General features: G+C 43.0%; 1 protein-coding gene across 2 annotated transcripts in view; it reads left to right on the top strand.

The window, feature by feature from the left end:
- INPP4B (inositol polyphosphate-4-phosphatase type II B) overlaps window positions 1–13,256 on the top strand; it is a 517,613-nt gene that overhangs the window by 268,313 nt on the left and 236,044 nt on the right. For both annotated transcript variants that reach the window (XM_028521081.2, XM_028521080.1), the window contains 2 exons: window positions 1,731–1,849; window positions 4,096–4,212. In XM_028521081.2, coding sequence (XP_028376882.1) covers window positions 1,731–1,849; window positions 4,096–4,212 — 236 coding nt within the window. The remainder of the gene's footprint in view (window positions 1–1,730; window positions 1,850–4,095; window positions 4,213–13,256) is intronic.

Below are 13,256 nucleotides of genomic sequence, written 5' to 3'. Positions count from 1 at the left end.
TGGTTGAAACCTCACATCGGTACTTTATAAAAACTGTAGATGTCCTGGGTTGGGCAGTAAACAGTCCTGGCCGTCGGTCTTCCGAAGAGCAGTGCCGCGGTGCGGGAGAGGAATTCTTGATGCCAAGGCAAGCAGCGGGCGGCCGGTGCGTAATGTTCGCCCTGGCTGGGGAGCCCTCGTGACGCAGACCTGAGCGCCTGGCATTTCTAAGCCACTGGCCCCTAATAGGCCAACTTGAAATAGTTCAAAGCACCATTTTAAGGAATAAAGAGATAAATACCCAAAGGCTTCAAAAATAGTGAGGGTTAAATAAACTGTAGCTATCATTTTTTCCCACATGCTTCCCTTCACTAGAGCATGTGGTTTAAGTCAGGAAAAAGGATGAGAAACTACCACACAGGAGCAAAGTCCGGCAAGAAGGAGTCACTGCTTAGCTGGGACAACCGGAGGAAAACCAGGCCTGCAGTGTTCCAAAGCTCCTGCTATCCCACTCTGCGCCTGCAAAATGAGATGCTCTGGAAGCGATTGAAAGGTGATAATGACCTTTGCTTTCAAGTTTCAGAGTTAAGCCTTAGTTCTTCTGTCCCAGTAGCTTAAACACACCCTCCCTCTTCCTGCACTGGGTGGGGGCATGGGCTAGGGCAGGCATGCTTGGGAGCCTAGCGCACTCTTCGTGTGAGCTTAGGACCGGGGCTGGTTCTCTGAGTCCCCGTCACAGCTCCAGCCGGCATCAAGGCGCCGCCCCTGAGCTCGACCTGCAGAGAGAAAACTCTGCAGTATACTTAAAGGTGCAGCTGTGGGCAGTAAAATCCCCATTTCAAAGCCAAAGGAGGAAACACAGTGAGAGGAGGTGTTGGGCTTGCTGCAAAGGAATACGTTTTTGGATTTTTCTTGGCCAAATTGTGAGAGTGATATGTGGGAGGAGAAAATATTCAAGGAAATATGGTAAGGTGAGGAGAGGCTGTAATATGAGCCTGGTGTCTCAAGGGAAAGTTCCTACAGTTGTGGCCCCTGGGCAAGCATTTAACCCGTCTTTATTCCACATTTTCCCTTCCAGACTTGGCTGGAATCCCAGACAGAGGGCTTTTTTTTTTTTAACCCCTCCTCTGCTTCCTCCACCTTTCCGCCTTTTCTCTGTGGCTTGTGCGCTGCTGCTGCTGCTGCTGCTGCTGCTGCTGCTGCTGCTGCTGCGGTAGGCTGGCCTCTCGGCCCAGCCCAGTTTCTGTCCCTGTGCATGACTGAGTGTAGGAGGCTGGCTGGCTGGCTCTAGGGAGTAGCTAGGTAAGGAGCGGGTGTGCATTCCAACCTTTGAAGGAATCCAGCCAGTGTCAATACGGGACAGCTGGGTTTCCCGGCTGTGGCCCGACTCAGTTTACTCAGTCTAAGAGTGTGAATTAAAGGCGAGGGTTTAATGACTACTTCAAGTTACTCCAGTCCCAGAGCTATGCGTGCATAGTCACGCATTAGCGCTGGGATCCCGGGGCAACGGAGACTTGCAAGAGCTCCAAATGTGGTCAGTGGAAATGAACTCTCAATTCAGCTCCACAGCACGTGACTTCCTATTTCTGTAAGGTACTTCCAAGGGACTTCCTCTGTAAAATCAGCCCGCGTCCCCGGAGAGTTCATTCAGCGCCGCCGTGGTGAAGTTCACTTCCAACTCGGGACAGAAGTTTCTCCCTGAGATACGGTGTCAGTTTCTTTTTTTTTTCTCTTTCCTCTGCGGCTGCCAGCGTGCAAGGATCTGGTGGCTCCTGTCCGTGATCGGAAGCTGAATACCCTGGTGCAGATCTCGGTCATCCACCCCACTGAGCAGGGGCTGACAAGGTACTCCAGCACGGAGATCGTGGAGGTGAGCAGGCTGTGCACTCGCTCGGGACATCTCTCTCTCTCTTTCTCTCTCTCTCTCTCTCCCCCTCTCCCCCTCCCCCCTCCCTTCCTCTCCCTCTCTCTCTCTTCCCCTGGATGTGAGCAACAGCTGAAGTAAGTTAGCTCATGGCCTGTAGCTTTGCTGTGTTCCTGTCCTTTGTCATTTAGGAAAGCATACCTGAGGTTATTAAGCATGCATTGGTAACTTCCCCGAATAAACAAACAAGGCAACAACTTGCCTTTTTCAAAGAAGACCTTATTTTTATTTAGTAAACATACAGAAACATTCCTACTTTTGAATCCTCCAGTAGAACAGCAAATGGAGGAAAAAAATATATATACAGGTTTTAACTGAAATGAATGTTTGTTGGGGCGGGAGGTGGGGAGAAAGTCGTGAAGTGCCCGGAGAAGTTTTAAACTCGTGAAATGCTTTTTTGCCCTTTTCATTTTTCCCTGTACTCTTCAGTCTGCCTGTGGAAACTATAGGCTCCACTGTCTGGGTCTGTCTTTTTACAGGACAATGTTTTTCAAAGAAAAGTCCGGGATGACATTGAGAAACTATAATGTTTCTAGGCAAAAGGTGTGAATATTACTCACCAGATGAGAGATTTCCTATTTACATGTATTGTTATTAACGCCACATTCAGTATGTGTCGAGAGGAAACTTGGTTATTGTGTTGGATCAGATTCAAAAGAGGAAGCGTTTCCCTTTTGATTATTTAGTTCTTATCAGGCCCATTTCGCAAATTAGTGGATGAGAGGGAACTGACTGGAGCCTCTGGGACTAAAGAAAGTCCGCTCGCAACCCCCTGGGCTTTGCCTGCGTTTCTGAGACCTGACAGCCCTGAGTGTTTGGAACAAGGAGTTTCTCCTGGAGAACCTGCCTCAGCCCCGGCTGGCTCAGCGCTGCCCGGCGTCCTCTTGCAGATGCTGGAATGAATGATTCAGACTGGATGCCTCTCATTTCTCTAATGGGAACGGCCCAGATCCTGCACAGCCCTGAGTGTGCCCTGTGGAAACTCCGGGTTCCACGCCGGTATCACTTGTGACGAAGGCTGTAGGTGAACAAACACAAACAGTCTTATTCATACCAAGAGAACATGACTGAAGTTGCACAATGGTTCATGTAGATGAAAACATTTTCAAGTATTATTCCAAGTTAATTAGTTTTAAGATATTGTCAAAATTTAAAAGAGATGATTTGTTTTGACACAATTCAAATTTTTCTATTTGAATACATATGCAGTTGTTTCTGGCTTTTAAAATTCCCTTTCTGCTCTGAAGTGTCTAACAGTGAGGAATAGAAGTAGTACTTATTGAATAAAGAGAAGAAAAAAATGAATGAGTCAGTGAATTACTTGTGCTTTCAGAAACTTCCAAAGTCAACTGGTTTATAAAACTCTAGCAAACACCTCAATGCTATTCAGCAATGCATGGTGTGGCAAAAGTAGGTTTACAGTTATGAAGACACAAAACAGAATTTATCCTTGTATTATTACTTATTAATTGTTGTGTTTTCCATACAAACACCTGCAACCCTATGATTGCCCCACCCTGTACAGATGGTTAAAGTATAAAATTTAATGTTGGATGCCATAAAAATGAATTCTGAGACACTGAAAGATCCCAGGCACTGTGTCCTGAGCTAGTCATTTCATAGCCCCCGATCCATCATAATTAGTTTCTTTCATTAGCTTCCTAATCGGTCTGAGAAAAACACAGAGCTGAACATCAGACAACAAACGGGCATCACTGGGGCATGGCTTCCCCTGGAATCATTACAGAAAGGAAATAAATGGACAGCATACGCTGCCCCAATGGTTCTTGATGAGAAAATGACTTCATTTTAATTTGATCAGTTAATATCTTAGTTGGTATGCCTAAGTGACAGGTTCTATGCAGAAAATGTACTCTAAATGGACTGACGGCTGACCCCCAAGTGGGGTTCTGCACCTAATGAAAAGAAGAAATTGGTTTCCAAGACTGTTAGCAGCTCTGACGAGGAGGCAGGGCATTGACTATCAACAGCTGCATCAGTGCAGGGGGCCAGGGGCCGTGTTGTAGCTGGTGAGCATCACCTGGTAAATCAGATCTCTCTTCATGGAACTGTTTCCTAGAAAAACAAACAGACCCAGACACCCTTTCTGCATTCTCATGTGTCACCACTGCCTGCCACTGACTGCAGTTGCTGCCTCATTGAAGCCACGTTGTCTGCCTGTGCCATTACAGGGAACAAGGGACCCGCAGTTCCTGACCGGTGTCACCTTCCCGTCTGAGTATCCCATTTATGAGGAGACCAAAATAAAGCTCACAGTCTATGATGTCAAGGACAAGTCCCATGACACTGTAAGTGATTTCAGTCCTTCTTTCTTTGGGAAAAGAAGTTATGGTTTTCCAAACTCTTGGATTTTTTTTAAAGCATAATGGGCATTTTTTTGGTTTGTTTTCCAAAGAGGGCATTTATGCTGTGTTGATGCTTATCTTGTGTTTATAATTTGCTTGGATTTTTTTCCCCCCAAAATTCATTTGGCTTAGCGCCAAAATGGCAATTAGGTAAGAGCAAAAGCTTCCAGAACTGATTTTTCTCTTTTTCAGGAAGGCTGGCTTAATCTCTTGGTTTATATTTTTGTTGTTGTTTTTAAGAAGCTGAAAGAGCAATACCGTGGTTAGAATGTAAATAGCAGAATTAAATAATAATTCAAAACTGCCTGAATGTTATAATCACTCTAAAATGGGATTGACAAAATGCTCTACTTCTGCAATTTATTCTTCTAGGAAAGTGTGGAGAGAAATTCCCTCTGCAGCTCCTGGTATTTTTCCTGGCACCAAAACAAACGTAATGGAAAGCACTAGGCAGAAGCTTTAATTGTCCTCTTTCCATGGAAGTCATAGAAAAGTTCCAATGGCTTTCTTTTTTGGTAATAGATTCTTCCGTCTTCTACCTGGTCCGACACTTCCTCCACTTGAACCAGGCCTCCTGGGCAGACAGTGAGGCACCCAGGCTATATCTCGAGAGGCCTTTCTTAAATTTTCTGGACAGGAGAGAATGCTATTATTGGGTAGGCACTGACAAGGAGCACATTTACAATTAGCCTTCTCCTTTGAGTCTCTCCCTTGAGCATGAATTTCAGTCTGTGTTCCAGCAGGGGGTCTTGATGGTCCACATTGAGGCACAAACCAGGAGACGCTTAGAAAGCAGATGGGCCAGCGGGTTCCAGGAGAATTCTGGATGAAGCTCAGGGATTCTGCTAGGACACAGAATTCCCCTCGTCCGGGGGAATCCTCACCTTAAACTATGCCTTCGCTTGGGCATTTCTGTCTTGCTCCTGACGCTTTCTTTCCTCTCCATGCTTTACCACAAAGTATGTAACATAGATGGAGCGTGGGAGAGCTTAATAGAGAAAAGTATTCTATGCAGAAGGAATTGCAACACATCTTGGTCCCACAGAAGTCCATCTCTTTAGAAGTGAGGAAGGAATGCCCAATGACACGCACAGCATGCGTATGAAATATTGATAGAAATAGTTCTGTGGTCTGGCCTGTCTATGATGCAGGCTGGCTTCCTGTTATATTTACTCGCTTTGTGACCCTGGGGGACTTCATTCTCAGTGCCTCTGTTTCTGTATTCACAGTATTTCCTGCGTGGGGTTGTTGTGAGTGTTAAGGTAACGTAGGTGAAATATTTAGAAGACTAACTGTTACGAATTAACTAATAAGTGTAAGTTGTTGCTTTTGTTGTTGTTCTGGCTGCTGCCCCGCAGTCCCTCATCAATAGGAAAACTCAAGTAAGAGATCAACTGAAGTCTTTTCTTTATTTACTTCGTTTTTTTCTTAAGTGGCATATATTTATTATTTCTGACTTCCTTGAGGAAGAGGGGAAAATAAAAACTATTTTGCCACCCAAAATTAGAGTTACAATCGGCAACTATAAAAAAATTTGCCTGGGAGTTTTGTTTCTTTCTTTCCATTTGCCTTGATTTTTGAAGGCGCACCTGGAAAAGGAGAGGGCTGACGTGGACTAGGTTTGATGGATTGTGCGCACGGCCACGTGCAGGCTGATGGCTGTCCTGGAGAAGAGAGAGAAACGAAGAGAACAGGGAACAATCGTAAAGCTGGGAAGGAGAGAGAGGTGGCTCGAATGGCTGGTGGAGGAGGCGCTACTACTGCGCAGGGAGCAATAAGCAGAGAAACGCTCGGGATGGCAGGGAAAGCAAAGCAGTAACTGCGGGGTTTTATGTTCTTCTGAGCTCACGATCCAGTTCAATCCTCCCTCCAGGCCCCAGGCACAGGCAGGACAGAGGGTGTGGAAGGGACAGAGTTGGAGAAGTGCTCTGCTGCGGGAGTGAAAATGCTGCCCCTGAGCTCCTGGGACCCATCCGTCTTCAGACACATCAGTGTTGGAGAGATGAAATACCAGTGGTGTTTGTATCCCCTGCAACCTTCTTCCTTTGCAAAGTGCGTGCACTTTATTGCTTCGGGGTTAATCAGCTTACTCATTCATGACGGTTTTTTTATTGGTTTCTATTTTTGGAAACTAATTATTTAGGGTCTTTTGGAGACTGACTTCCTCTGATGGTGTTATCACACGAAAGGACTGGATGAACTGGAATCCCTGCTGTGAACCAGGACTTGTGAAATTTGAACATACTCGAGAATTGCAACCAGCTTCCATTAACCAAGGGCTGTTAATTAAAGCACAACCTCTGCTTTACAATAACTAACAGCCAGCTCCGGTGGTGGAAGTGTAAATAGGAACACCATTCGTTAATATGCCAATAGTCCCCCTGGACTTGGACTTTTCATCGGGCACTTCTTCTCTCATTCCTGAAGTTTTTCTTTGGGGTGGAGGTGGGTGGGGTAGGGGCAGGCAGGCAGTGGGTTTAAAGTACAGTTTATAATGACCAGCACTTCATAACCTAAGTATTTTAAGATCCTAATACTTTTAAGGCCTGAGGAGTGAGATGATGCATATTTATGTGTTTTGGAAAATTAATGAATTGTATGCATGTGTTTAAAAGTGGCTTTAATATGGGATCCTAGTCGCCAGTGATCCTGTTAGGCTGATCCAGGACAGTGAGGTCTTATTTAATGGTTGAATCCTAGTTGGTTGAGTCAGATGACTAAGTTGCTTGTCTTTTCCTACTGGGTTTATGGTTATTACTTGGAGTTAACCAGTCAAATACATGTGTTCCTTTGCCATTTCATATTCATCTACACACCTTTAAAAGAGAAATGATAAACCATCATGTGTGCCTCTGATACAGCCATTATCTAAGTTATTCTTGTATTCCTCTATACAACTGGACCTGAGATGGATTATTTTACTGAGGTTAGTAGAAATGCAATTAATCACTGTAATGGATGAGGAGAGTCCAAGGGTTGCTTCAGAAGGACTGTTGCTTCCTCATACTTCATCTGTCACCCTTCCCGCTCCTCGTGGTATGGGGAAGGGGAGTATGGGGGCGATAGGGTCATTATGAGAATCAGAGTGACTTTTGTATCATTTTCCTCACCATGAGGAAATCATTTATTTTCTAAAAGTGGACTGCTGTATCATTCCGCTCTTTGGTGTGGACTTAAAGGTTGAAATTAGAGCCCAATTTTAGGATAAGGGGGCCCCCGTTCTTAATAGTGAGGTCGATGTCTTCTGAGGTCGATGTCTTCTGGCTGTATGTGGTTGTATCCTCTATTTTAAATCCCCTGGAAACGGACACAGCATAGACAGAAGTGTTTTTAGCACATCATTTGCAGTGTTCAGGCCCATGGAATCGAGCTCAGTCTCCAATAGGTTACAGAAAAAAACTCAAAAGGAGAAATTTATGGAGGAAAACATCCATAACATCACCATCAACATTTGTCTCTCTTTGCCCTTCTTCCCGCGTGAGGGAGTGAACTAGGCTCTCGCAATGCCCAGCTTGAGACCGCCATCCATCTGCAAAACATGATCAGTCCCCAGAATTGTTTTTGCCCGTGGCGGACATTTGAATTTCTAATGTGTTCTGCAGGAGTGCACATGGGTCCATTTCTTTTGCTCTTGGGGTAAATATATCCCCAACTTCTAGACGCTCAGCTTACAGGTCAGAGTCCCGTGAGAAATGATAAACTGAACATTTCTCAGGCGAAGATACATGTTCTAGGACATTCTTTACTACCATTTACTAGCGACTCCCGATATGTGCCTTTCAGAAAACGTGACCTCATCAAGATTGGGTGTGAATTTATTGCACTGTGTGTTATACGCCCGAGGTGGTTTAATTCTAGTACAATTCCCTACATAGGAGTGTCTGGTTCACTTTTATGGTTTTCTGTGGGAAATAAAATCATTTCCATTTAGTACACTTGGACTTGGCTTGAGTTTCTCGATTGACTTCTTACAAGTTTAAGCCTGTTGAGGTACAGATTCTACGAGCGGACCTTCTCTGGCTAGAAGATATGGTGCCATGGGAAAGAGAAAGAAGCTGAGGTTGCTGATCACTAAGTACATACAAAGCAGCATGTTTAATGTTAGCTGTAGTTTTCTCTTTAATCTCCATAAAAGTTCTTTGAGGGAAGTACTATGATGTCCAATTTAAAGATGAAGCAATAGGGATTCTGAGAACTTCAGGAGGCCAAGTCACAGGCCCTTTATTTTTCCAGGCTGTGCTATGATGCATGCATTGTTTCCAGGATTCTCCTCATTTCCACTCCTGTGGTATGGTGTTTTTACTTCAGTGATGCTTTAAAAGCATTCCTAATTTGTAGCTTAAAAAGTGGATTCTTTGAAAAAAAGTGTCAATGTCCATTTGGCATTTTTTGGAAGAAAGCTAATATCCAAACATTTTAAGTACTTTAATTAAGCATGTAACTAATTGCTGAATAAATTTTTTAATGAAGTGGCCAACTACTATTCATGAAAAAAAAAAAGACCTGTTATCACCTGTCGTGAAATGGCTAAGTTGGTGCCTCAAACATCCGTGTTTGTCCCCCTGCCCTTGTTTTCTGTGCCCTGTCCTTTGTGTGCACTTCACAGTGTTCTTGACCTGTTCATTCACTCCGCCTTTGCCCTTCGGAGCGCTCTGGCCCGTGCGCTGACGTAGTGTCCAGGGGAGCTCCTGATTTCAGGCAGCAGAAGCGCAGGCTTCGGAAGCATTGCTGCCCTTCCTAAGTCACTCCACTTTGTTTACCTGTTGGCAAGTAGTGTATATCCCCTGGGAGCACATTTATATTTCATCGAGGTATAATTTACATACAATAAAACAAACGGATCTTAGGTGTTCACGTCGATGAGTTTGACGATGGCATATGACCCCATAACCTTGACCCAAGGCAAGGTCTAGAACATTGCCAGCATTCCAGAAAGTTCCCCTGTGCCCCTTCCCAGTCAATTGCTACCCCACACACCCAGAGGCAAGCACTTTCTCACATACACCAACATAGATTTGCCTTGCTTGTTGAGATTTATGTGAATGAGGTCTTATAATATATGCTTTCTTGGGTCTGGAATCTTTTCCTCAACTTAGTGACTTTGAAATTCACTCATGTTGCTGAGTGACACAGTAATGTACCCTTTTTATTTTTTTATTTACTTATTTTTTAAAGATTTTATTTATTTATTTATTTAGAGAGGGAAGGGAGGGAGATAGAGAGAGAGAGAAACATCAATGTGCGGTTGCTGGGGGTCATGGCCTGCAACTCAGGCATGTACCCTGGCTGGGAATCGAACCTGCGACACTTTGGTTCGCAGCCCGTGCTCAATCCACTGAGCTATGCCAGCCAAGCCTTAATGTACTCTTTTTAAAAAAATATCTGAACCATATTCTGCTGTCATGATTTACCACAGTGATATTCATTGTCTTATCGATACACGTTTAATTGCTTCTAGGTTTTGACAATGGCGAATAAAGGGTTAATGAGCAGTTGAGTACAAGTGTTTGTGTGGCTCTTTTATTTTGTTTTATTTTGGGGCATAAACAGCGAGGAGTTATGGTGCGTGTTTAACTTTTCTAGAAACTGCTGAGCCGTTCTTCAAAGTTATTGTATAACTTTATTGTCCACTTAAGCCACGGACAATGACATTGTGGATTTTCCTCAGTTGGCATTCTAGTGGGTGTGAAGTGGGGTCTCACCGTGTGGTCTTCGTCCAGTTTTCATCACGACTGGTCATGTTAAGCACCCTTTCTGTGCTTACTGGCTCTTCATTTATCTTTTCTTTTTGAAGTGTCTATCTAAGTCTTTTATTCTCTAGAAAAGTTTTTTTTATTACTGATTCTAAGAATTTATGTATGTGGACATAAGTGCTTTGTTGAACATGTTTTACAAGGTTTTGTTTATTTTGGTTTTGCTTTGTTTGCGCTTTAGTTTTTGGCTTGCCTTATAATTTCCTTAATGATATATTTTCTATCAGAAATTTTTAGCTATGATTAATCCAGTTTATTGAGTTTTTTTCATTCACAGTTCGTGCTCTTAGTGCCCTCAGAAGTCTTTCTACTTCAGACCAGTAGAATATTCTCCAATGTCTTTCTTCAAAACATTTTGTAGTTCTAACATTTACAATTAATGCATCTCACATTAATATTTGTGATAACAATAAGGTAGGGATCAAAATTATTTTTCACTATGTAGATATCTAGTTATTATAGCACCACTTGTTAAAAATACTTTTTCCTCCACTGAATTTATTTGGTGCCTTGATTGGAAAATCAAGTGCCTATTGATACACATGGGTCTATTTCTGGATGTGCTGTCTGCCCCATTGATCTGTTTGTCTAGCTTTGTGACAATAACATGATTATTGTAGCTTCATAGAAGCCCTGAAATCAGATACCTTCTGTCCTCTATCTTTGCCAGCTTTGTTCTTTTATCAAGACTTTTTTTAGTTTGTTTTTGTTTTGTCTATTCTAGGGGCTTTGTCTTTCCTTGTAAATTTTTGAACAGATTGTCAATTTCTTCAGAAAGCCTGTTAGAGTTTTTTATTAGAGTTATGTTAAATCTATAGATCCATTTAGAGAGAATGGACATATTAACAATGAGTAATCTATTGATCTGTAAATATGGTAGGTATATAAAATTTCACTTATTTAGATCTTTATATTTTATCAGCAACATATTTGTGCTCAGATCACTTGTGTGTGGCCATAATATTCTTTAGACTTATTTCTAGGTGTATTTGATCTTTTTATGTCACCATACAATTTTTAAAACAGTTTTCAACACTTGTTTGCTAATACATGAAAATACATTTATTTTTGTGTATTGACCTTTTATTATCCTGCTGCCCTGCTACTCACACATTACTTCTAAAGGATCTTTTAGATTATGCAGGATTTTGTAAATATACCATCATGTTATCTGTGAGTAAGGAAAGATTTGTGTTTCCCTTCCCGGTCATTGTACATTTTCTCTTTCCTTGCTGCACCAGCTCAGGTCCTGAGAATGTGCAGGGCAGTATTTGTAGAAGTGGGGACAGTGCAAGTCCTGCTTTGTCCCCAAACTCAGGAGAAAAGTGTCTAATAGTTCACCATGAAATATGATCTGAACTCTAGGTTTTTCATGGATGCCTTGTATCAGATTGAGGAATTTCCCTCTATTCCTAATTTTCTGAGAGTTTTTTTTAAAAAAATCATGAATGGTGTTTAATCCAGTCAAATAATTTTTGGCATGTTTAAATACTTTTCTTATTTATTCTATTAATGTGGTGAATTACATTAATTCATTTTTCTATCTTAAACCAACTTTCTGTCTCCCAAGGTTCAGCCCACTGCACGGGCCAATCAACCTCTGCTCTCCCGCCCCGTGCCGCTCGGGGTGAATCTCTCAGCTCTCCTGCACCTTGAAATACCCTCCTTCACGGTGTGAAGTGCGGTGAGAGGGAGTAGGTGGAGGGGTGAGACACATGCTGTGTCTGCAGCTGCCCCAGAGTCAGATGCAGACACAGGGCCCACGTGCTCGTGGACACTCAGTACAAGTCCAGCAGGTCTCTGTGGAGCCAGGAATACCAGGCAGGGGCCTTCCTTCCTCTAGGGCTGGTCTGTCACTCCCTGGGCTTTATTCCTTTTGGTTTATTGACACCCTCAGTGTTTGCATGATCTTAACCAGAGCAGACATGCTACACACTCAAGTTCTTCCCTTTAGCGTATATGCCACTCTGCAGAAATTTGCATTTCCATCTCTGTCTTTTATTTCCCCTCTTCTGTAGTTTGCATACCAAGAGCATTGCGCTCGATACTGATCTTGACCTTGTTCTTTCCCCTTTTCTAGCCTCTTCCTGTTCCTTCTTTGTGTCATCCACACTCACAAGATGATACTTGTACTGTATCATCTACTCAGGGATTTTGTTAGCTTTTCCTTTTTGTTTTTGTTTGGGCTCCCACCGTAGAGGAAAAGGTAGCCATGGATACCGCCTCACTTCCCCCAGGAAAATGATGCTGTCTGCATGGAAAAAAGACTGGCTCTGTGACAGCGAAATAAGAAAGTGAGTTTACTCGCGAAGCCAGACAAGTTTCCTCCCATTTTTGTGGCAACAGCAGAGCAGCTGCTCGACTGCGAGGTAGCCCCCCTGGCATCCATGGACGTCAGCAGAGCCGTAGTTTCAATTATGTCCGCCCTTCGCTGTCTACAGATGTGGGCGTTATGGAAGCACTGTTTAACCGAGCCTAAAAAATAATATCTAGAATTAATTTGCCTTTTTCCACTGAAAACAGAAATGATTAGGTAAAGACACTTCCCATTCTCTTTTCAAAGCTGGCAACTTGAGTAATCACTAGCAGAGAGAAGCCTAATCCGCCCTGCATTTCTGATGGAATGCTGGACTCTTGTTCTTCTCAGTCCTACCTCCACCGGACACTGAGCACTGGCTTTTAATTTTTTTACTCTCTTTAGGTTTTTGAGCAGTGAGCACTTGTATTTTGAAACATCATGAGATATCATTGAGAAGGGTGATGGGGGAGTTGTAAGATGATTCTAGTTTGAGCCCGTTGATTCCCGGGATTGGGATTTAGTCATGTCTACATAAATGTAATGTGATGAGTGTCAGCCCAGAAGTTTTAGAAAGCTCTCTGACCCCTTATCATAAAGGAGTAGACATTTAGGTAGTTAAGTTTGACTCAGAAACACAGCCGAGGTGGGGAGCAGTTAGTTCTCCCGAGGGGCCCTTTTTGGGTATTGTGCTAGAAATCTCTGAGTCAGTGGTACGTAAACAATACACCCTGGCAACAGTGGGGGAAAAGTAGAAAGATCCCCAGTCCATTTTATGAAAGCTAGATAAGCTCAATACCAAAACCTCATGAGCGTTTAAAAGAAAAGCTATAATCAAATTTCAATAAAAAGCATAGGTACAAAAATTACACATAGTATTCAGTGGAATTTACCTATGGTGAAAAAAACTTGCTCCAACCAAGTAGAGTTAGTTCATT

Source organism: Phyllostomus discolor, chromosome 8 (genome assembly GCF_004126475.2).
Source record: "Phyllostomus discolor isolate MPI-MPIP mPhyDis1 chromosome 8, mPhyDis1.pri.v3, whole genome shotgun sequence".
Taxonomy (NCBI): Eukaryota; Metazoa; Chordata; class Mammalia; order Chiroptera; family Phyllostomidae; genus Phyllostomus; species Phyllostomus discolor.
This window is presented reverse-complemented; position numbering and strand designations above follow the sequence as displayed.